Source organism: Euprymna scolopes, chromosome 7 (genome assembly GCF_053919585.1).
Source record: "Euprymna scolopes isolate OS-2025 chromosome 7, ASM5391958v1, whole genome shotgun sequence".
NCBI lineage: Eukaryota > Metazoa > Mollusca > Cephalopoda > Sepiida > Sepiolidae > Euprymna > Euprymna scolopes.
Window position 1 is genome coordinate 74,434,341 of NC_136488.1, and position 26,140 is coordinate 74,460,480.

The following is a 26,140-nucleotide window of genomic DNA, read 5'->3' on the forward strand; positions in this document are numbered from 1 at the left end:
ATTCTCTATCTATATAAGAGCCAGGTACGTCCAAGGATGGAATACTGTTGCCACATCTGGGCAGGAGCTGCTAGAAAGGACTTGTCCTGCCTTGATAGAGTTCAAAATAGACTTTGTAGCCTCGTAGGAGATGTTCTTTTCTCTTCCTTGCAACCTCTATCCCACAGAAGAGATGTTGCGAGTTTGTCTCTGATGTATCGTTATTTTCATGGAAAGTGTTCGACTGAGCTTCAATCTATGGTCCCCCCTCGCAAAACTTTCACAAGAAACACTCGTCTAGCTGTAAACACTATCAATAATTCCCCCCACTCTTTATCTGTGCCTAAACCTAAACGTAGATTCCATGAACAAAGCTTTTTTATTAGAACTGCACGTCTGTGGAATTGTCTTCCGTTTTCCTGCTTTCCGGCTGACTTCAAGTCTAACGTAAATAAGTTCTTGATGAGCCGTTCCATATAAGTTATCAAATTTAACAAATTTTCATTACTAATGATTATTATATTGTCCAATTTCTACTGTACACTCTTTAACCCTTATCCTTGAGTGGCCTCTTGGCCTTGATAATGAGTTGATACCTATGAAAAAAAAGAAAAGAAGTCCAATGTGAACAAGTTCTAATTGAATCGTCCCCCTAAGTAATCCAAGTTACAAAATTCCCACTGTTTACTATGCTAAAATCACAATGACTAATGTATACCTATTAACCCTTATCCTCAAGTGGCCTCTGGGCCTTGATAAGTGGTGACACCCTTGTAAAAAAAAAAAAGTCAATATCAATTGTGTAAAATTTGGTATAAAACACTATCAAAATAGCAACCTAAATCAATCTTTTAAAAGAAAAAAAAAAATCAATTGGTATTTTCTGAATAGTACAAACCTTTTTTTTTTTGTTTGTTTTTTTCTTTTTAATCCTGGCTTGCAAACTGCATAATAATGGCACCACATTAAAAAAACAGACAGATCTATGATCAAACATGGTTACGCCGATGGAGACTGGCCATTATTCCTTGACACATGAACCTGGTACAAACAAATGTGTGGTTTAACCAACCCCATAGAAATATACAATGAGTTAAGAATGGCTTGCTCGAAAGAAGTAAACAGACTTTTGATTGATCTAGTAGGGACTGAAGCTTTCAATATAGACATGAAAGAGCAGCTCCTACGGCATATGACTCATTGTGGTCAAAGGTTTACATCAAGAGGTGCATGAACATAGATTCCAAAATATGAGACGGCATGAAGAGGAGTCCCACAGTTTTTAGCCAAGCAAGGTTGTGCCATTTTACTGTTCTGTGTCCGAATGAGAGCTGTTGAAAGACTATAAACTATTCAGAGGACATGGTAGCTGGCCAATTTGTAGCTGAACTTATAAATACAGAATACCAGTGCAAGCTGTTGGCCGAAGCCAATATATTAACAGTGGAATAGAAATTTCACAGACTGGTTAGTCTAGAGACAATGGATATGTCCACTCCTCATTTGCAAAGCAGTCTAAATGAGCATTCAATGTTTGGTTTGATAAAGTTCAAGAAGAAATCATTTTGGGAGGGGGAGGTACCCAAAACCCCTCAAAATAAACCATGTGATGGGTGTAGGACATCACATCTGAACAGACTAAAAGGATGGAAGAACTATCTGGTGAGGGAATTCAGATGACATAATTGTGGAATTATAGGACACTTACGAAAAGTGTGTCCAAAACCAGAGGTCAACAACACATTCAACAAGTGATTAAACATGACACCAATTAAAAATACTTAGCAGTGGATGAGGAGGAAGACCAGTGTTTTTTGAGTAACACAGATATGGAGGTGAATAACCAAGACCCGATCATGCACAAACCAACGAGTCCGATCCCACAACACAGAGTAACACAACCACCAAGACCATTATCCCCACAAATGCAAGGACCAACTCACAACTACACAAAACTTTCCTGACAAGTGACCACAAAACACAGATATTGCAGTCATAAGGTGGGGGGGGGGCAGCAGGTAGAGAATGGGGAAGACCGATAAGATGGGTCAGAAAAAAGTGGAACACCAGTCATCATCTGGTGTTATAAATACAGTGCTAGTCTTGAACTCTGGAGACTTAAGCCCACTTTACAGCATACACATTTAATGATTGTTATTCTATTAGAATAAGATAATAAAATTTCTGAAATATATTTTAGCAATAAAATATCTTCAAATGAAAAAAAATACAAAATGACATCCCATCTTTGCAGGAAATATTTGTTTCATTCAATTTGAGATTGGTTATGCAGATATATTTTTAAAGAAAAGGTAGATGAAAAGAGTTTCAACAAATGTTACAACAATCTCGGAACATTTACACCCACTGGAAATTCCTTTTTGACATTTAGGTAATAGTTTCGAGTATAAAAAATTGTCTTGATTGCACAGTAGTTAAATAACTTTAGATGCCAGTATGCTGGGTAGTATCGTATGTAAATTTTAATGCGAGTGAATTAAAAAAAGAAGTAGTTATTAAAATATTTCTTAAATAATAAGAAACGCAGACCAAAGGAAAAACTATTTGTTGTTATTGCTTTATCATGATAACTGCAAATTGATTGTCACTGCCATTAACTGAAACAACAAAATTTCTGCTGATATCCCAAAATTGTTCATTTCTCTGGTAATATATTTGTAGATTGTAGCTGAATACAGTGACTTTTTATTTAGAAATGACCATAGTTTAAGGTTGTTAGAAATTTGCATACATTTTCATAAAGGAAAAGAAAGTGAAAGTGAGAATACTTGCAATGAACAAATACAGATATTTATAAATATAGGCGGTAGTCTGACCATAATTGAGGACAACAAAAAGGTTACCTTTGTATTGATTACTGCACTGTGATATAACGGATTGAAATTGAGTTGTTTTTTTTTTTTTTTTTCATTAGTAGATCTGAGACAAATTTGAATGACTAATTTCAATGATTGCTTCTTTGTTGGGATGACCATTATCGTCAATTCATAAATTGAATGTTGTCTTTCTCTCTCTTTAGCCTCCAGGTTGATAGCAGAGTTGGCAATGCTGAATTTGAATCTGCCAGCTCGAGTTTGGCTGCCGACAGCTGAGAAAGCCAACCACCATATTGTACGGGTACCTCACACACAGGCTGTTGTACTCAATTCCAAGGAAAAGGTGAGATTCTCCTTTCATTCTGAAGGCTTTCCCCTTGGATGCAGTTTTCCTTTTTGCTCTCGTGAAATCTGGATTTAAGAATTAAAAAGGCCTCTCAATATCAATCAATTTGAACTTGTTAAACGATTTCAATTTGAAAGTTAATTTCAGTTCTAATTGTTTTAATATTTATCTTAATTTGAATAACTAAACATAAAAATTTTAATTGTTTTTTGGCAATGAAAAAAAAGAGCTGAACTTAACCATTTCAGTCTTAAAAGAAATACAGAAAGGGTTTTTAGGATTAGGGATGCTGGTAGTTACAGATATAAACTATGGCATCCGTTAACAGTTCAAATCCAGTTTGGTGAATTTGATTAATTTATGAATTTTGAATAAGTATGATTGCTATATCTGTAAAAATTATGGTATTCATTTGCTGGAGACTTTTAGCAGCTTGGTATGAATAAATGAACATGCTATAAAACTGAAATAAAAAAAAAAAACTAAAAAAAACTAAGGAAGAGAATAAACTTTTTCTAGCACCAGTTGATCAAGATTTACATTTTGATTTATTTCACTGACACAACAATGAAACTTTTTCATACCAGCCATTTCTAACTTTCAAAATAAATGTTGCTTTATTTTGATGTCACTTAAAATTAGTTATATCATATTAAAAAAAAAAAACGTTTTTCTCAGATCACAAAAAGTGAGCAACATAAAGCTGGAACAGTGCTTAGATAGGTAACCATTTGTGAATATTGTAAATTTAGAAGTGGCTGTTAAGTAATTTTTTTAATACTCTTGGATAATATAGGAATCCACCTCTTAACTATGAGTGAAATAGTATGGTAGACTCTTTTTAGCCTTGGTAGAGCAACTATTATGGGAGAAGGAAAACTCTGAAATGGCATCACTTCTTCACCATTAATTTAACATTGCTTTTGATCTTGTATTTCTACTTGCTTCACTACTTGGGCAAACTGGGTCAGAAGTGCAGTTAGAGATTGTGCAACACTTCATTATTCACTTTTCATGTAGGTATGCTTGCAGATGGTTTCCATTGTCACTCAAGATAGAATGCTGTTTATATTTCTCTGGCATCTTTTGGACAATTATTTCCATTTTCTTTATATTTGGATGCATGGATAATATTTATTCTAAATTTCTTATCCCACCAAATGCTTTTCTTTTCCAGGCACCATACTTGATGTATGTAGAAGTGCTTGAATGTGAAAATCCCGTCACGAGTCAGGTACCCAGTAAAATCTTGGAAAACACGCTGCGTTTCACCCGCTCAGAAGAAGACTTGACTCACTATTACAGCCGAAGCAACACCTCTCCCCGGCCGGAGTTAGCTATTTACAGCAATGCAGACTTTGATGATGCTGATTGCTGGTCACAAGATGATGATGAAATCTTGCAAGTCATGGTTCGTATAAAATCTTTCATAAATATTTCTTTATATTCAGATTTTGTCATCTGAATTAGAAAAGTCAAAGAATAATTGTTTATCAGCTCTTGGAAAATCCTAGGCTCCAATTTTTTATTCCAGATTTAAAAAAAAATCTCTTCATAAACCTTTGAAACTAACAACGAATTGTAAGTCTCTTTGATACTTTTCTGTTATTCTCAAAGTTATATTACTTAAAAATAAAACAGAATTATCATTTTGTTGTTCATAACATAATGACAGGTGTTGGACAGCTTTTCGAAATTGACTTTTAAACTAACTCATCTCTGGCCAAGTCTTTATTAATCCTTTTTTCTCTAAAACCCACCCTTATCATGTTAAGCATTTCTCTGCAAACTAATCCTGTTACCTCAACTGTTCTACATCTATTTATCCAAGAACTTTCATCCATTTTTTTCAATGTGACCATACCATTAAAGTCTCCTGTTCTGCACACATTTTTCTAATCTGTCCAGATTTATTTTTCCTCAAAGGTCATCAGATCTAAGCTTGTCTTTAAGACTTGTATTATGCATTCAACATATCATTCTCATACAATTTCTCTTTATGCAACGCATGTCCTCTGCCCTCACTGGTCAGGTTTCACTTCCATACATTATTGCACTTTGTACACATGCCTAAATATAAAAAGAAATAAAGCTTGTATGATATAATAGAGGAAAGTAGATACAAAGGAATTATAGATGATAATTATAATCATTTCTGAGGGAATGTTTTGAATAAAATTATTTTAACTAGTTATATTCCTAAATACAAAATATGTATATTGTTAATTTATAGTCCTGCTTTTACTTGTCCGCTCTTTGTTTAAACGTTAATATTGGAAAACACTAGGCAGTCTATTAAGAAGTGTTGGGAGGATCTGCTTCTGATTTGACTTTTGTTTGTTTCTTCACACTCTTCATAATTTTTTCATGAAATAAGGTAGTCTTTAGTATAAATGTCGTTTTATGATAATTGCGGAAGTGATAGTAATGAAAAAATAGTGGTGAAAAAAAAGGAAAAAAAAACAAACTTTGTACAAAAGCATCTAATCTCCACACTTCTCATGACCTTGTACCTAATTTACAAATTGAATTTTTTATTTTATTTGCAAATAATAAAAACAAAAAAATTTTTTTTTGGTCCCAGGAGGCCATTCTACCAGTTAATACATTCTTTGAAAGGATAAGGGTTGTTGGCATTTCAACATCATCATCATAAACTGTAAAATACATTCTGATTGGATGCATCGCCCTGTCAGTCGGGCATTAGAATACACCGCCTGCTCCCCCTGCAGAGGGTAAAAGTCCATCAATGGGGCCACCTGTTGACTGTTAGTGGCAATCCGTAATGTCTGATGGGATCTTGGTGGTTGAGCAGATCATGTTTAGTACATGAGATGCAACACGCTATTTTGACCCTTACTTGGGTTAAGGCGGGTAGTGGATACGCTCGATCCAATCCATCAATTGGTCATGACTAGTACTAAATCAGACAAACACAAGAAAATACACTCATGCTCCCCACATTAGACAATAAACTGATCTAGTAAGTGGTGGCTGGAGAGTCAATCAACTTGCTGAAGAATGGATAAAACATGGTTGGAAAATGAACATCTTTTCTAGAAATGAGGCCATTAGAAAAGACGAAGGAAACACTGGTGCTTTAGTCCATCAGCAGGATAAGTATACTTCTCTTGTATCCTTGTTGCATTGGGTCGAATGCCCCCCCCCCAACACACAGGATGCCAAGGCAGATAGGGAGCAGTAGAAATATAAAATCCAAAATATGTAAATGTCAAATAAAAAGCCTCAAAAAAGAAACCACTGAAGTTTCAGATAAATCTAGTTCAGATTTCCCAAAACAAATCTAAATCAAAATCTTTATTTTATAATTAAAGAAGCAACCGAAGGAGAATCGATAACAAAAGTTTCTCCCTTCAAAATAGAGAAAATATTTTCAAACATCAAACCTAAAATGGCTAAGAAACTAAATAACGGCACACTACTAGTGGAAGTAGAAAGCGAAAAATATAATAGAAATCTTCACGTGTAGATTTCTTATCAAAAAGTAAAAATCTACCGCCACAAAATGCTGAATACCAGTAAAGGAGTGTTCAGAAGTTTAGAATTAGCCCTGTGCTCCTTGGAAGAAATCAAAACTAACTTGAGAAACCGAAATGTTATCAATGTAAAAAGAATCCAAATTAAAAGAATTGGTGAAACTATCGATACAAACTCCTACATCTTGACTTTTAACACCCATCAAATCCCAAGTAACATCAAAATAGGATGTGAAAAAATAAACACCGAATCATACCAAATCCACTCAGATGCTGTAGCTGCCAAAGGTACAGACATGATCGAAACCAGTGCACATGCCTTCCAGTATGCATGAGGTGTAGAGAAAAGGGTACCCATACAGATTGCTAAAAAGAGCCAAAATGTACTGACAAAAAGGCCATAGTGCAAACTCAAAAGAATGCGATAAATGGAAGAAAGAAAAATAAATTACTAAAATAAAATATACCAAAAATATAACCTTTCAAGAAGCTCGTAAACTAGCTGAAAATACAAGATACTCTGAAATAACAAAAATAAAAAAAATCATACAGCATACCGCCAGACTAAATAATCAAACAACAAAAGCAAATCCATCAAACCTGAAAATATTATGAAATTTCTTGATGAAATAAGGGAGCAAATAGAAGAGTTCAAAGAATAAAAATCCAAAGAACTATAAACCTAATCAGCATTTAAAATAAAGATTACAAAACTGAACAAAATGCAACTCAAACGACCCATAAAACCCCCAAGTGCTACAGCATCTATAGAAATAACCTCTCACTGAAAAAAAAAAAAACAGACACCAAAAAGCACCCATGAAGGAAATGGAAATGAACCACCAACCAACAAAGAAGTTAAAACCAAAATAAACAGACCACGCTCAACTTCCAGACCAAGGAACTTGCTCCAAAACAGATTTGAGGAAATGGACACGAAAGATCAAAGATCAGACACCGACTAACAAAAGTTGAAAATAAATACATAAAATCAAACCATAACCCCAAAAATCATCCAATGGAATTGTCGGGGCTTAAAACCTGACATAAATGACCTATTACTTGTAACAAACCATCAACCATCCATCATATTTCCCCAAGAAACCTTTTTAAAAGTACTATCTCCATCGGTGTCTAATGACTGAGATGAGCGTCTCTAGTTATTGTAAAGAGCCCACTTTTCACTGCAAGTCATAACATGGTTGAGAAACGGGTTGTTCTTGTTGCGTAAAAGAAGGAAAGATGACCCTTCATAACAGCGTTTTTTTTTTTTTTGTTGACGTTCAATTCCTGAGGCACTCATTTATCAAATTTTTTTTGTCTTTCCAATCTCTCAAGTGGTTGGAAATCGTCATATAAGTTACATCTAATGCAGAAACAAGTTCTTGAACAGTTGTGCATGGATTGGCTTCAACTAAGGCTCTTAATTGATCATTGTCAACATCGGATGGTCGACCACTACAGTCATCATCTTGAAGACTCTTGTTGCCACCACAAAATTTCTTAGCCACCATTGTGCTGTGTGTTCAGTAGTTGTTCCTTGGCCAAGCACTTTGTTGATATTGCAAGATGTTTCAGCAGCTTTCTGGCCTAGCTTGAATGTAAATAAGAAAATTGTGCGAATTTGCTTTTTTTCTGTCTTGTATTAAACATTCTGAAAAGAAAACATAATTGTTTGAAAATGATTAGATAGAGCCAAAAACACTCTTTAAATGATATATAAAGTAAAGTATTATAACAAAAACTTATTTTAAAATACATCATTTGAAATCAAAATTAAAAATCCCGCAAGAATTTTCTTGTCAACCCAATAGAACAGTTAAGCTAGCAGCGTCAGTTTGTTGGGGAAGGCCAAACATGGGAGGAAGTGATAAGGATAGATTTGAAAGAAAAAGAGATAAAGATCTGACCAGAGATAGGTTAGTTTTGAAGTCTATTCTTAAAATCTATCTGTATGGGGAAAAAGATCTTAACCTAATGATGATATAAATATACTATGTCTGTTTTGTTTAATACAGATTGGCAATAAGTATGGAAAGCTTGTTTTCAGTAAAAGAAGACCAGTGATACCAAACTATGACAAAGTTGTTTTTTTTTAAAAAAAAAAAAAAAAAAAAAAAAAAGATTTTAAGCCAAAAATCTAAGGCTTTTGTTTTTCTGAACATTTTTTTTATATTATTGAAGTGATTTTATTTTAATTAAAAACAAAACTGTTTTTTTATTTAAGTTTCCCAACCGGAGCAAATCCAGTGACACTATCTCTCAATTCTCGACTGAGAGTTCAACAAGTGCCGATAGCAAAGATCCTGTGTACATAGCTGCTGGGGACATTCGCAGGCGTCTTTCGGAGAACATTGCTGCACCTAAAGGAAAATTTGAGGTGAGTGAATTTCATGACAGTTCAGTACGTCAATGTCATCCTTTAAAATTTACCTTTCTCTACAGTTTGTGTTTTGTTTCTATCGGTGTGCTTTCTTTCAACCTCGTCAAAAGTAAAAGATTCAGTTTAGTATTTTAGCTTTTTAGTCAATATATTTACAAACTGCTGAGCAAGTTTATCTTCAGGAATGGCTGACTGGGATAGCTTCCGTACATTTATATCTGATCTACCTCTGCATTCCATGTTTAAAAAGGATGTGTCCTCTATAGTATCAGACCTGACCGAATGGTTAATTGTAGGCATAGACCGATTAATACTATCCAAAAAATTCCGACAAAAACCTTACAACCAGCCATGGTTCTCCCCAGAATGTGCTGCTGCCATCGCACACAGAAATCACTTTTTCCATAGCTACCAACATAATAGATGTACTGAGACTAAAGCTGCTTTCAGGACTGCCAGCAACCACTGTAAAAGAGTAATAAAAAATGCAAGAGAGCTATATGTTCAGTCCGTTAAATCCAAAGTAGCTGAGCAGCGGCTTGGTTCCCACCAGTTTTGGCAAATAGCAAACAAGATCCTGAACAGAAGCATGCGTTCTATCCCAACCATCATCAATGGACCTGGGGTCATCTCATCAGCATCAGACAAGGCCAAACTATTTGCCAAGAACTTTGTAGCTAATTCTACCCTATGCGACGAAGGCCATCAACTCCCCATATTTCCTCCTATAACAGACAACACACTATGCAACATACAAATATCTGTGCGTTAGGTCGCCAAGCTAATTAAGAACCTTGATTTCAGTAAAGCAACTGGCCCTGACGGCATTCCAATTATAGTGTTGAAAAAGCTTCAACCAGAACTTGCCCCCATACTTACAAAACTGTTTAAGCGTTGTCTTAAGAAGTGCTTCCCAACACCCTGGAAAACCTCATCAGTATGCCCTGTATTTAAGAAATCAGGTGATGTCATCTCCCTCTCAGTACAGACGAATAAGTCTTCTGTGTGTCATGAGTAAGTTGCTGGAATCCATATTAAATAAAGAAGTAGTCAACCACCTCAGCAGAAATAACCTTCTTAGTGACATGCAATATGGTTTCCGTTCTGCTAGATCTACAGCAGATTTGCTAATGGTTATATCTCATAGGATTAGTGAATCTCTCAACAAACGCTTCCTTTCTAGGGCAATTGCTCTTGACATATCAAAGGCCTTTGATAAGGTATGGCATAAAGGTCTACTTCACAAGATTTCCAGCTATAGTATAATTGGAAATGTCTTCTCAGTTATTAAATCATTTCTCTCTGATAGGTTCATAAGAGTAGTGGTTGATGGGCAGAAATCAGAGGCGCACAGTATTAATGCTGGAGTCCCTCAGGGGTTCATCCTGGGCCCAATTCTCTTCCTGATCTACATCAATGATCTCCCAAACACATACTTAAATCATTTGTCAACATCTATGCTGATGACACTACTATCTATGGCAACACTTCAAAGGCTGAAAATGATAAAGTTCTCTCTGATTCTCTCTCCTCTGATCTTGAGCGAATAGTACAGTGGGGGAAGAGGTGGCTGGTTACTTTTAATGCATCTAAAACCAAGCTTCTATCTTTACATCATCAACGCTCTGATCCTCATCTAGCATCAATTGAAATGGATGGCTCTCGTCTTGGGGAGGCTCCATGTTTTGACAAGCTTCTGGGATTGACCTTTACTCCTGATCTGAAATGGAACATGTACATCAAATCCGTTGCCAAGGTCGCTGGAAAAATGGTGGGATCCTTCTACCACTCCAGAAGATATCTCACTGCTGATGCAGTTCTCTTTCTTTATAAAAGCCAAGTACGTCCAAGGATGGAGTACTGCTGCCACATCTGGGCAGGAGCTGCTAAAAACAGCCTATTCTGCCTTGACAGAGTACAAAATAGACTTCGTAGCTTAGTGGAGGATGCCTTTTTCTCTTCCATGCAACCTCTCTTCCACAGAAGAGACGTTGCGAGCCTGTCTTCGTTTTATCGTTATTTCCATGGCAAGTGCTCGTCTGAGCTCCAATCTCTCGTCCCCCCTTGCCAATCTTTCACAAAAAACACCTGTCTAGCTGAAAACACTGTCAATAATTTTCCCCACTCTTTATCTGTGCCTAAATCAAAACGTAGATTCCATGAACAAAACTTCTTTCTTAGAAGTGCACACCTGTGGAACTCTGTCTGCCTGTTTCCCATCTGATTACAACTTGGATGTCTTCAAGTCCAACATAAACAAATTCCTGATAAACCGCCCCTCTTAAGGAAGACACTTTATCAAATCTCCATTACTAACAATTACTACGATATTATCCCATTGATTACTGTACACACAATAACCCTTTTCCCCGAGTGGCCTCCAGGCATTGATAAGTGGTGACTACCATGTAAAAAAAAAAAAAAAAAAAAAAATCAACAAATTAGGATTAAAAATACCATTTTTCTGGTTGTTACATTTTTCTGGTTGTTACATTTTTCTGTCTGCTCTTAAGTTTTCACAGATAAGTTCTTCTATTTGGTAACTGTTGTCTAAAGTCAGAGAGAGAGACTGTGTGGAAAACAGAAAGCTTACTACTTAAACATCCCCGCATGTGCACAGCGGGTTGAGAAAGGAAAAGAATCAAAGATGGTGCCTGTAGTTTTTATAACATGTTGCTTTTCAAAGTCGCACCACACATATGCAAATGAGGGGCACCTGGGCTGTATAAAAGCAGCTTGTGTTGAGTAGGTGGAGGGAAAGTCACTATGAGAATCTGTAACGATTATTGTTGCTGGTCACCTTGTTGGTTTGCATTGGGTTTGGACACATGTTTTTTGGACTGCTGCTATGATTGTTTGTTAAGCTTTTCTAATGGAAAGTTTTCACAGATAAATTTTTTCAGATACAGCTAGTGTATATATATATATATATATACACTAGCTGTATCTGGCCACGCATTGCTGTGGCTCAGTTTGTTTAAATGGAAAAGAAACAAAAAGAAAAAAAGACTGTTTATGTTCTCAATACTTGTGGATACATAACAATTTGAGATTTGTAAATTGTGAAGTGCAATATTTTAGATAAAACAATTTTCTTTTTGTATGAAAGCATAGTTTTATCATAATTAAATCGATGAATGGACAGACTTTGGAAAGGGAGCCTTTGTTATTTATGAATAGGAAATTGGAAAGAGTATGTTAGGTCTATGTATTCTTGAGCCAGTTACGGTCGGTGTAATAACAGAATCTGTGGAAAGTGTAGAATTTGTTCCAGTGACAACTGGTAGTAGTGGTAGTTTTAAAGATTTAGAGAGAAAAATAGGAACTCCTTCCTCTATAGATGTTGCTCATAGGATGAAATGTAGTATTACAGTATCACGACTAAATGTGTGTAAAATGGTGTTCAATAGCTATATAAGATTGTGGCTATTGGCCTAGATGTATAGAATTTGTATGAGGCATCTGTTGTGGCAAACCTATACTACTTTGGTCTTTCTGCAGTCATTTTATTATTCATATATACAGGGTGTTCCAAAAGTCTTGGGCAAATTAAGCAGATATGAAGACTTGAAATGTGCCCAAGACTTTTGGAACACTCTGTATATTTATATACACACACACAGAGTAGTGCTGAGACAATTAATCTCGAATCAAAAAAATTAAAACTTTTGGTCGAATTGGAAAAAGAATTGTGCCTATTTTCCGATGCCAAAAAGCAATTCTTTTAATTGTCTTTTTTTTTTATTTTATTTTGTTTAAAGCAAAATCTTCCACTACTGGTAGTAATGATAAAATAATAAGTATTTATTTTAAATCTTGCACTAAAACTAAAATCTTTAGATCCTCCCTTAAAAGTGTTTTTTTACATTTGAGAAAATATCTGCATATTTAACATGTGGTTTTGCACCAATCAGGAATAAATAAGAACTCTGGGTAATTAGTTTAATGGGCGCAAGTGCAACAAGTTCATGGGAACACATTTGATGGAAGTAATTGTATAACAGATAAAGAGATGCAACATTGCGTCTGTGCAACAGAAACTAGAGCTTGGCATAACATAATTGAAGTTCAACATTAAAAAAATGCAATGTTGGGGCATTTTAATTTTGAATAACTCAGCAAAGTAAATGAGTACCAACAAGTAGATTTGAAAAGAAATTCCTTGTTTTATATACGTCAGTATTATTTCTCAAACTTGCTTTTGCTAACTTGTATCTAATATGGATCAAAATAATTATTTATTCCACTCTGATTTCATTCTAAAACCCATAAATCATGGCATATCTGTTAAAACATTCTTCTTGCATAACTAAAAATAATAAGTCTCTTTATTTCTATATTATCCATGAGAATAATGCAGAAATTAAAGAGCTTGTTATTTTTACATATAATTTACTTATGTGTTTCTAGTGTGGATAGACACCAAATTAGATGGCTATGCTGAAGAGTCACTTTTTATTTAAATGTTAACACAAACATTACAAACCATTAGTGAGTGTTGGAATCTATACAGTGAGAGCTAAAGAAATTTATAGCTTGTTCAATGACTTACAAATGACGGCAGATTAGAAGAATTCAAATGGAACTTTTCCCAAATCTAACTCAATCTCGGAACAATTTAACATGTATTTTTTATCATTAAAATGTATAGGAAGGGTTAGCATTTTTTTTTTTTTTTCACGCTTTAACGGATGTTAAATTAAAATTTCATTTTTCAAACTGGGCATATTTTTCTAAAAGATTCTAAATAGTGCTATTTTTTTATTTTTTTTATTTTTAGAGGCAGCGAACTTTATTGTAAAATAAATCACAATACAAATATGTCGCTTATTCCAAAGATGAATTTTTGGTAGTTATAATTTATGCTCCCCCCTCCCTATGGCTTGCACATATATGGCGTTATCTAGAGTCCAATTCTCATAACTCTATGCATTTAATTTTGTATTTTGGCAGTAACATGTTAAATGTTATCTTCCATATTATCTATTGTTTGCTTTATCAATATAGACATGGGACATTACATATCCCAAAGACAATAATCTAATGGGATTAAACTGCACAAATGAGGTGGTCAGTTGACAGGTCTGTTTTGTGAAATTATTCATCAAATATTTCTTTTGGTAAATTGATCGTCTTATGAATTACCAAACCAAGTCAAAATAACCGATAGTTGTGAAATCTGCAATTAAAAAAATAGTTTTCAATTTAAAGTTTGTCGCCTCTAAAAAAAAAAAAAAAAACAACAAAAAAAAAACTCTGCATAAGGATAACAATAGAAATAATTACATGATAAACATTTTCGCATCTGAAGAACTTCATTCAATATTAATAACAAACATTAAGATGGGTAAAAACTCAAGCATTAATTACATTTCTTCTTCCAAACATTTGAGAATAGGCTGTGCACCTTATCAAAACTATCATCTTTTTAGTGTATTTCCACACAAATTGAATAGATTCCCCATATATTTAAGAGTAAATATACCATATTTAAAGATCATAGCATTTTGAAGGTTAACAAGTATTTCCTTTCTTTTTTTTAAATGGAAATTACTGCAGACAAGCCACAAAGTCACTCTACTTGGCCTTTTGGCCAAGGTCTAAGTGTAGTATCTGTTAAGATGCTGCACTTCCGTTTCTTCTCTTTTGGTGGAGGTGCAGTCCTTCACGACTGAGGTAATTTTTTATTTTTGTACCTTTTCTCCACGTTAAAAAACGACCCTGGTGTCTAACTCTGTCCCATGGGAAGGCATTGTAAACAGGTACTTCAAGGTCAAAAACTAACCAAGAATAACTGTTGGATAGATTTTGACTTGGAAAATGGCAGTTCTTCCTCCTTTGTCAGAAACATTGTTCATGGAATGTGAGCACTGAAGGACAAAATAAGAGAAACAAGAATTATTAATACTAGGCTGCCAAAAGTAAATCCAAGATCAACTTTCTATTCTCTATGCAAGGTTCTAGAAAAGATAGTGAAAGGGTGCAAAAAAAGAAAGGTATACCACTAAAAAGATGGAGTGATTTATTTTGGAGATTATATATACTTTGTTGATGATTTCAAGCATGTAAAATAATGTCTTCTGTACTTTGAACAAAATTTATATTTTATTCTATTTTAGAAAATCTTTTCCTAATGTCCATGTTTGTATTCTTTTCAGCGTGACCCTGAAGATCCGTCTGCTGCTGCACTAAAAGAACCATGGGAAGAAAAAGTGCGACGTATTCAGGAGTCTTCTCCATATGGCCACTTACCCAACTGGCGCCTTATGTCAGTGATTATAAAATCTGGGGATGATTTACGACAAGAGTTACTTGTTTATCAGGTCCTTAAACAGTTACAGGTTAGTTAATTTTTTTTTATTTTTTTGTCTGCTCAGTCTATCTTGTAAGATGTCTGCACATCCATACATATGTGTTCTTGCTTTAAATGAACTCACATGTAGAAAAACAAAAGCGTGAATCTGCATTCATTGGAAGTACTGTCCCTATTTTCCTAATGGCTGCTTAAAAAAAAAAGCGTGCATATTTAGAATTATAATTATTTACTAAAACAAAAATACAGAAAAATCTTTGTGGTGCATGTGCTCATCACTGATGTCATATTCCAAAAATCATGGTCCTGGATATGCCCTTAAACTATATCTAATGGTGAGGCCCCAGCTTGCAAGCTTTGGGAAGTGTGAGCCACCCTTAATTGCCGTTGCTCCCAGGTCCACTCTGACCCAGAGTAGTAGTACTTGTTAGGGTCCAAAATATGGGTTGAATAGAAACCGACTTGAAAAAAAACCAACAAATATTCTATTAAAAAATTGTTCTTCTGAATCACTGGATTCAGCATTAAATAACCTGAAAAGAGTTGATATGCTGTAAAACAACCAATCAACCAACAACCAAAAATCATGTAAATTGATCAAGTAGCTTTTTTCTTTTTTTATCTAAGAAAATCAAATTTTACAATTTTTAGCAGCCATTGATGTTCGCTTATGGAAAAATAGATAAATCTTGTTAGTCCTCCCTTTTGGATTGTCTGCGCTTGAATTTTAATGCATCCTTAAAAAAAAAAAAAAAAAAAAAATGGCGCCTGTCCCATCTGGCATTTGAAATATGACATTTTTTGTTCCATGATATGTACATACACCAAAAATATTTTTCTGTATTTTTGTTTTTTAAAATAAATGTAATATACCTATAAAGTTGAGTTCTTTTACTCTGTTGGGGACAGGACGGTCTGCCGTGTTTTAGACGATCCGGTCCCCATGTGTATAATGGTGAAATGGTTGTATTTAATGGTAGAGAAATTGAAAAGGCGAAAGGTCGCATAATGAAGACGAAAATATACCGTTATATATCAACGAAACAAATGCAATTTATTTGCATAAATATATACAGGAAAGAGGATAAGAGAATGAGAGTTCATTGAGAGATGAGTAACGTTACTTGCGAGAGGCTGGCGGTAGCCAGGAACATTGTGGTGGCCCATTGCCACCGGACCGGTGTTTGTCACATCTTGACTGGTCGAGCGTTCCGCAGAAAAGAGGGTGAAATAAGAGAGACAGGAAGTGACGTAGCTAGGTCGCTCTTCAGAGTTAAAGGGCGATAATTGAGTTAGGCTGAGAGTGTTCAACTCCCACAACTCTCTCTGATATTGATATAAAAACCTACTTTTTCTATTTAAAAATTAAGTGTTCTGGACATTTTGAATCCTTTTTTGAGTTGCTTTTTCCTTTTTTATGTGGCTTGCTGCAATTGAGCTTGCTACTGGTAACTATTGTGTTGGGGTTGACTCTAGGTATCCTAAGGTAATGTGCATGGTTTCTCTTAGTTTTTTTGTCAATTGATCTCCTATGTTGGCTCCGAGACCATGTTGGGGCGCAGTATTCTGCTGCACTGTAGACGAGTGCAACTGCTGTTGTTCTGAGGACTGTTTTGGAAGCTCTTCATTATGTTTTGGCTACTTTCTTCAGAAAGTTGTATTTTTTGACAATCTTATTTGCACATCCTCAAAGGTGCAGCTGATAAAACAACTTTCTATCAAGAGTGATTCCCATGTACTTGGGGAATTGATTAGAGGGGAGGGCTACTTCACTAGCTTTAATCTGGAGGGTTCGCCTGACTTCATGGTTGTTGAGATAGAAGACTGATGTAATTATCTTTTTGGTGTTCATCCTTAATTATCACTTGTCAAAGAAGGTTTTCATAAGAGTCCTCCCAGTTATCTGATTGATGAGCTAACACCCAGTCATTTGCGTTTTCCACCTTTACTGAGGTAGCTGTAGACATAACATTAGCAGATTCACACTTCCTTTGAATCCAGCAACTAAGGGAGATAATTCGTTTGTTGGGTATCATTTCTTTCATTTTAAGTATTTTGAATTTATAAAAGTGGCGATATCTTAATCCTTTTCTGTTTTATTTTTAATCTGTTCTGTTTTATTTTTGAGCCATTTATTTTTGCTTATTTGTTATTTTTCTCTTTCACCCAGAATATTTGGAACATTGAGCATGTCCCACTGTGGATCAGACCCTATAACATCGTGGTGACGGCCAATGACAGTGGCATGATTGAACCTGTGGTAAATGCTGTTTCTTTACACCAAATCAAGAAACACTCAAAGCAATTTCTGCTAAATTACTTCATCCAAGAATTTGGTCCCATCAACAGTGAAGAATTTTTGACAGCACAGAAGAACTTTGTACAAAGTTGTGCAGGCTATTGCTTGGTGTGTTATCTCATGCAGGTAAAAGACAGGTAAGCAAGAGAAAGAAAAGATCTTTGTTTTTCTATCTTAGTTTATGTCTGTATATTAAGCTTGATGGAAAAATACTTTTCTTTAGTTAAGATCACATATCCGGCGTTGCCCGAGTGTTTGTAGGTGTGTGTGATTGTTAATGAAAAGCTAAGAATAAATGAAGATAGATAAATAGATAGATTACCGGAATTATAATAAGGGAGATAATTCAGAAGTAAGGGAGCTAACTACTATAATTTAATTTCTAAATATGTAGAGTAGCTTGAATAAATCTTTTGCTGCACAATAAAATGTATTATCATTTCAGACATAATGGAAATATTTTGTTGGATTCTGATGGACATATCATTCATATAGATTTTGGTTTCATTTTGTCAACATCACCTGGAAAGAATCTTGGTTTTGAGAATTCCCCTTTCAAACTGACACATGAATTTGTTGAGGTAAGTTAATAGGGATAAGTATTTTAAGCTCTTTTATTTATGATACTGATGATGATAATAATGAAATAATAATATCAAATGATCTCCTCCATATGATTATAATAATATAATAATAATAATGAAATAATGATATCACTATATGATTGAGAAACAAATTAATTTATAAAATTATTTAAATGTAAAGATAGAACTTAATTTATTCTTTTGCTAAAAAATATTATGATTTTATCTTGAATATAAAAACTGAACGATTTTTTTAATGCAAAATAAATTCCTGTTTTGGAATTTTTTAAATGAAGATTGATAATTTGAATCATTTAAATTACTATTCTAATCTTGTTTTATTTTCACAATGTTTAGGCCGATATGATCTCAAACCTTTTCAGGTGCATCTTGTCGAATTCGAGAATCTATATGTCAAATTTGGAAATGGAATTTTAAATGGAACTTTGTATTTAATTTATGGAGGTAGCTTGCTCTCATTATAGCACACATGATCAGATAAGTAATTCGTAATTGTATTCTTAGTATTTCTTGTATTGGGGATTGAACCTTCAACCTCCTAAAGTTTGTCATTGAGAATTGATTAATTCTTGGTACTTTTTTCTTATGTTAGAATACAATTACGAATTACTTAAGACTTCTACCTGATCATTACTAACACAAGAGAAAGCTATCTCTGCAAATTCAATTAAAAGGTTCCATTAGAAATTCCATACGGATTACAAAGTTCCAAAAGATGCACCTGCAGAAATTTTGAGGTTACATTGACCAAAATATGGGAATAACATCCAAGGAAAGAACAATCATCAGAATAATTCAAACAAATTATTTGTGTCCAACAAGATCAAAGAAGGAATAAGTATCCTATCTTTATGGAGATAGCAACTTAATATTTTTAAATCTTTTTTTTTTTTTTTTTTTTTTTTTTTTTTTACATATCAACTTCTTTAGATTGTTGCTGAACAGTACTTACTGTAGACTATTGTATACAGTGAAATAGAATTTACTATTTTACTCGAAGCTTGGATAAAATTGAGGGTTTATACCTTTTTAACAATATTGGTAAAAATTTTAAAATACAAAAAAAAGTAAATAAATTCTGCATAGATATTACATAGTCCACTATGGTAGCCATTATACTAATGACACATCTCAATGCTCCACATATGTTATTATGTGTTATTGCGGCTTACATTTTTTTTTTTTTTTTTTGCAGATATATATTTGTTGTTTTTTTTCTTAGATCATATTCATACTGTACATATAAATAGTGAAATTAAATGAATAAATGCAAAAATTTTGTTCACTTATCCAAAGTATCTTAAAATCAAAACTAGTCAAGTGTATGTAATTCAATGATACAACAAAATATTTTGAAATAAGATATCTAGTTACTAACACTGAAAGAAGATATGTATGCTTACGTTGAAAACTATTTCTAATAATAAATTTGTATTTTATGTTATTCATATGTAATTTTTGTCTTTTCTTTTCATCATAGGATGTAATTTTGTTAATATTATAAATATTAATGATTATATGAAGTAAGAAAAAAATGATCCCCTAATCTGAACTGTATGTAAATTGTTACATAAGTTTTTTTTTTTTTTTTTTTTTTTTTCTTTCTTTTTGATGGCTACAAAAGATGTATCGTTTATAAAATTCTTTTTATATTTGAATAGGTTATGGGCGGCCTGGGCAATGACATGTTTGAGTATTTTAAAATTCTGATGCTTCAAGGCTTTGTTGCATCAAGGAAACACATGGACAAAATAATCCCATTAGTGGAAATAATGCAATCTGGTAAGGGAGGAAACTCTGTTTTTCCTTTTTAATAAGGATCTCTTAAGAATTTTTATTTTTTCTAAATCAAGCCTTTTCTGTTTCGTTCTTTTTATAAATTTTTTTTTCTGTTTTGTTATTCTTATAAATATTTTTTTTGTTATTTAAAAGAATCGTTTTTCTGTTCTTTTAAGAATGTTTTTCTGCTTTAAAAAAAAAAAATGTTCTCTTTTTTAAAGAATCTTTAAAATAATTTTCATTGACCCCCCCCCCCCCCGGAGTTTTGGGAGAAAAGCACTTTAAAAAAAAAAACTATATATATATTTTTACTATCATTTACTATCTGTTTATATAAAAAAAAACATCTGCTCATTTGAAAAAAAATTAATTTATCAATTCAAAAGTTATTTCTGTCTTTAAAATTATTTTAAAAAAATCCTCAGAAATTAAAAGTTTGAAAATTTTGATAGTTATTTACATCCAATAATTCTATAGATTGTTTAAATAATAAGAAAATTAGTTTTATAACGATTCGGTTCAATTGATAATTTAATAGACAAATATCTTGATGATTAAATGTTACTTTCAAAGCCTGATTTAAATAAAGATTTAAAATAAGAAAAAAGAAAAACGCAAAAAAGTTATATTTTTAAATATAAATACACTTCTCATGCCAACCACAGATTGGGTTAGCTACAAGGCTGCATTACTTTTGGAGCTGCTCCAGTTCCTGCTCAAACACCCAAAATTGGGATTTGCTTCCTCCACATTTCCCATTTTAAAAAAGGAGCCACTTCAACTCCTTAAAAATGCGAGAGCAGCTCTTTTTTGGTGTCCCTTTGTGAAAATGTCTTTTTCAGTCACATTTTATTTCACCAATGAATAGTCAAAGTCTATGGGTCACATTAAGTGGTAGACAGAAATCTCACAAATATTTTGAGATTTGCATATTTGGATATATTTTCTTGTTTTTAAGATATAATTGCATTTAAATTATGCTTATTTTCAATTTTTCTCAATTTAAAACACTACCTCTTTGCAAAATTTTACCAATGGTGGCCATATATAAAAAAACAAGTATTAGCATAAAAAAATGCAATAAAAAGTTTTTAATGAAACGTTTTTTATCAATAGATTTTGTTTAGAAATTAATATTTAAAATATATTTTCAAAATAGTATGATATGAAATGATTGTTTCATAACATGTTTGATGGCATAATCACGTTTGACACACCGGTTGCTGTCAGATCACTGAAGTTAAGCAACGATGAGCCTGGCTAGTACCAGATGGGTGACCATTTGGGACTTCCAGGTGCTGTATGTGCTGTCCACTTATCTCTGCATTGTTTCCAGTTGTCCTGGACTTGTCCTTGCCACTGGACTCAAGCAGTGCTGATTCAGGAGAGGTGTGCTTGGGGATTGCGTAACCCTTGCCTCACAATTACATGCACAGCTGCCCTTACAGGGGATATCCTTTGTCTTTCGAGACTGAATGGAGGCATCTATCTGTTGCTACAATAAATGTAATTTGTTATAAAACCTTTTTTTACTTATTAAAGATTTATTTTTTAACAAACTTTCCTTAAATAATGATAAAATTGTGTATAAAATAAATTATCAATGAAGTAATAATAAAAAAAGTTGGTGTATTCCTTCAGCAGTAAAAATACTTGTCATAGATACAAAACAAAGTTAAAATCTTTAATAAAATGACTTTAACCCTTTATGAACTGAATTATGATGTAGATGATTAAAAAATATTTATTGTCAATTATAGATGGTGGCATACTGAATGTAAGCAATGGACAGTTGTAATCTGGAGGTATCTGGCATCTACCCAGATACTGAACTTGTATAAAAGGCGTGTTTGAATCAATTCCCACTTTATGCCATTATATTCATTTATTTATGACTGAAAAAATGAGTTTAACCTGGTCATAAAGGGTTAAAGCAAGATTATTACTATAGTTTAAAAGACTTCTACACAGTAACTGATGCTTTTGAATGAAAAATCCATTTGTTTCTAGAGTACAACTTCATGCCTCTGTTTTAAAAATGATTACCTGGAACAAACTATTGAAAAGCATAATATCCAGGATACAAAATTTATTGTTCTTTGTCTTAAAACAAAATATTCTTTCTGTTTTCTAGTTTTGAGATGACGATAATTTGTATTATTCTGACTAATATTCTCATCTTATTATATTCACAAAATTTATTTACATATAATCTTCAACTGTCTTCAAGTGCATCTTTTTGAACTTGGAAATCTTTGTTGCATCCCATGGTTTAAGCGATAAGTGTTGAGTAATAACTAGTTCTAAGTGACTCAGAAGTTGAAGGTTCAATTCTCACTACAGGCAATACTAATAAAAATTACTTCAAACTTTTATCTAATCATGGCTAATGGAAACAATCTACCTCTGTGGGTTGAGTTTGAAATTTCATATGGGTTCCTGAGTTGAGTTTTGCAGAAGATCAGAATTTACATTGACTGTAATCTTGTATGAATAACATTCAAGATAAGTAAAGTAGTTCAAATATTGCAAATCATAAGGGTCCACAAAATAAAATTATATCATTTGTTAAAGTAGACTTCTAGAAAAGAGAATAAAAATTACAATAGATATGTTATTTATTTTTATTTTTTTTTTTTGCCACTATTAATATTATGTACATGGGAATTTATGCCAAAATTACATGAAATTTACACTAAGTGACATCATAGGAAGTTTTGAATAAGACATGACAAATAAGCTAGTCTGATCTTTCTCATTGCTTTTATCCATCAACTTAGACATGTTTTGGGGGAGACCCTCCTCACCATGGTTTGCTGGGCAGATGTAATGTTTCTATAAAGATGCTAAGCAATTGTAAGTAAAAAAAGAGAAATATATCTATGTAGTAATAATCAAATTGAGGTGTTGGCAGAATATAAAATTTTCATGTTAAAATTAGACTGCATTGAAAGAGAAAATTTCCAGCAATTTCATATGTTCAAAGTACTTTCACAAAAAGTATTCAGTGAGACATGGTAAACAAGCAAGCCTTATCTTTTTTTTTTGCTCTTATTTGTCGACCGGGACAAACAGGTTTTAATTCTTTTCGGAATTCCCCCTACATTAAAAAAAATAAAAATCATTATGATGTGTGCATTTGGGATGGAACAAAAATATATTCCAAAAATCACATAAATTGATCAAGTAGATTTATTTTTAAATCAGAAAATCAAATTTTATGAGTAATGGAAGAATGACGGTCTTGTCTGCCATTTTGAAAACAATTTAAAAACAAAGGGAGATAAGTCAACCATAATTTAAATTTGTGATTTTCTTTTCAAAAATAAAATTACTTGATCAATTTACATAATTTTTGGAATATATTTTCATTTTGTCATGGGTACATATCATACAGAATTTTCTTTATCTTTGTTCTTTTTCATATAGAGAGAATTCTGTACAAGAACTCATGTTTTTTTATAGATGTATACTATGAAACATGTAATGTATTTGGCATTAAAAAAACCCAAATCTTTTGTTAGATATTACCAAACGTATTTTAATATATTAATTCGTCTTTTTATGAAATCACTCATTTTTGCGTTTTTATTACAACATTTAAAAAATGATTGTGAATAGAGCTTTTTTGTAATTGGGTTGATAATATATTCCAATCCAATGTAAATTTCTTTGGTTTTAACAAACCTATCTTTTGGTTTTTCCAGGTTCCCAACTCCCTTGCTTCAGTCGTGGAGTTAGTACGATTCGGTCATTGAAGGAACGTTTCCACCTGACGTTAACCGAGGAACAACTGCAACTACTTGTTGACAACATGGTGGAGAGTAGCCTTAACTCTCTTACGACAAAGCTATACGATGGCTACCAGTATCTAACCAATGGCATTCTTTAAATACACTTCTCATGCCAACTTTCCGTAAACACCAGAGAACCATCCTTTTTATGTGGCTGTATATTGCCATCACTCCATTCTCTTTCTGCTCCTCAACCACCCCTCTGCCCTGCACTCCCCACCCTCCCCGTGTTGAGGCTTTTGTTGTTTGTACACCCATTTCTCCTCGCTCATACAAATGCCGAGAGGTTCGCCTGAAATTATTTCATTTGCAGAAGAGAAAATTACACTGAAAATAAAGTTAAGTCTTTGTGACTGGTTGGGTGGAGGTTGATAATGAGTTGGGTAAATTATTGAAAAAAAAATTTTTTTTTTTATGATAAAAGAAACAATAAATAAGACGTAAAATAAAAATAATTCAGAATTGGTAGCTTATATATTGACATTTTACATAAAAAGCGTTATTAAAAAAGTTTTTTTTTTCATTTGGATAACAAATAAGGCAGATTATAATGTGGTCGTTTTAATAGTTTGATAAATTAAACATCTTAGAGTAAATGCCTAAAAAGCTGAAGTGGGGATAAAATTTTCTAAAGAGAAGTTATAATTATATTTTTTTTTTGCCGCAAAAATTAATAATTTAAAATATAAATACTGATATTTTTTCATAATTGGATTTATCAGTGGTTCTATTCGTGATGGGGGGACGTCCCTCATATGTTCAAATTTCTTTTGTTTTCTCTTTTCTATTTCCTCTTCCTCCTACTCCTCCCACCAAATCTTAAGTTATATTTTACATTTGAAAGTGATCTTTTCATGTTAAGATAAGGTTATGAATCCAGCAAGTGTTTGTTTTTTTTCCTTTAGTTGAGATGAGCATTCACTTGGTCTTTTTCTGGTTGATTTGCCTTTATCTGTGAGAACAATGGCGCTAATATGTGTTTTAGCAGGAAGATCACCATGACGGTGTATGTATATATAAATTTTCTTTTAATGTAAAAAAAAAAATTACCTATATATATTTAATTTTTTTTTTTTTGTAAAGGAGGTTCCCATAATTATTGGTAAAAATCTAGATTTGCTGATTTTTTGGGCTAAACGAGTCTTTTAATTGATCAGTAAATGTGACGGATAAACCACAACAATTCATCCATTTTGAACTGATATATCAGGTTCTTTCCAATCATTTTGTTGTTGTGTGTTTCCTTTTTGGCATAAAGATCATCTCCCCTCCCACCTCCTCCTTCAGCCATTCTCTGTCTGTCTCTTCCTTTCACCTCCCATCATGTCCTGCATTTTAAAGAGTTCAGTCTGCAGACACGGGACAAAGAATGAAAGAAGCAAAAGAAAGAAGAGGATGATGAGCTGATGTTTCAATTCGGTCCAAAGAATTTACCTGACTTTCATCCTGCTGACTATTTTGCCAAAGAAAATTGTGAAACACTTGAAATATACACAAAGAAAATGAAAAAAAAAAAATAATAAATAAACAATAAAATCTTTTTAAAAAATTTTATTTTTATTATTTTTCATATTCCAAATAATATTTTATCTCTGAGAAAAATTGATTCTGGGGAAGTTGCGGTTAAGTTCTTAAAGTGATACCACTAGAGTTTTGAAGTGCTTTTCATTTGAAAATAAAAATATTAACTTCTGCTCAATCATGTTTTCAATGAAAAGTTTTGGAGGCGATTTACAATTCCTATTGACATTTGTTGCATAAACAGAATGGATTTGAAGGAATTGGTTAAATCTTTATGTAAATTGTAAAGATTTCATTGACTTTATAATTTTGTTGTTGTATTTAACAAGCAAAAACACTACTCGCCATCCACTAGCTATTAATTTAGCTCTTAGTATTCGTAAATAAAATTAAAGTGTTTTAATATATAACTTTGGGAGAATTCTGTCATTACTAACCAGTAAAACATCACAATCAGACATGTATATGCAGTGGGAGGATATCTGGAAGTAACACCTGATCAGTGAAGATTAAGGACGTGTTGCACGGAAATAAATATTAGAGACAATGGATTTATTATGTCAAACCTAAAGACTTAGTTTTGATGACTTCAAAAGGAGACTAGATTCAGATAATGTAGTGAGATATCTGCAGAAAAGGAGATTTTAATGGTATGGTGATGTTGAAAGAAGAGTTAGAATTCTTGGGTTAGTAGATATAAAACAGTTGAGGTAATGGGTTTAGTTCACAGAAAACGGCCAAGAAAAAATAAATACTTGGCCAGAGGTTAGTTTGGAAGTCAATTTCT

General features: G+C 33.1%; 1 protein-coding gene across 4 annotated transcripts in view; it reads left to right on the forward strand.

The window, feature by feature from the left end:
* LOC145279784 (phosphatidylinositol 4-kinase beta-like) overlaps positions 1 to 25,381 on the forward strand; it is a 285,155-nt gene extending 259,774 nt beyond the window's left edge. For 3 of the 4 annotated variants that reach the window (XM_080131109.1, XM_080131112.1, XM_080131110.1), the window contains 8 exons: positions 3,020 to 3,159; positions 4,340 to 4,573; positions 8,887 to 9,039; positions 15,201 to 15,383; positions 17,526 to 17,791; positions 18,100 to 18,235; positions 19,921 to 20,041; positions 23,746 to 24,030. In XM_080131109.1, the coding sequence (XP_079987235.1) occupies positions 3,020 to 3,159; positions 4,340 to 4,573; positions 8,887 to 9,039; positions 15,201 to 15,383; positions 17,526 to 17,791; positions 18,100 to 18,235; positions 19,921 to 20,041; positions 23,746 to 23,930 (1,418 nt within the window). In that variant the 3' untranslated portion in view covers positions 23,931 to 24,030. Of the gene's footprint in view, positions 1 to 3,019; positions 3,160 to 4,339; positions 4,574 to 8,886; positions 9,040 to 15,200; positions 15,384 to 17,525; positions 17,792 to 18,099; positions 18,236 to 19,920; positions 20,042 to 23,745 lie in introns of all 4 variants that reach the window. The other variant, XM_080131111.1, reaches the window with a different exon arrangement.
* Positions 25,382 to 26,140: the final 759 nt, after the last annotated feature.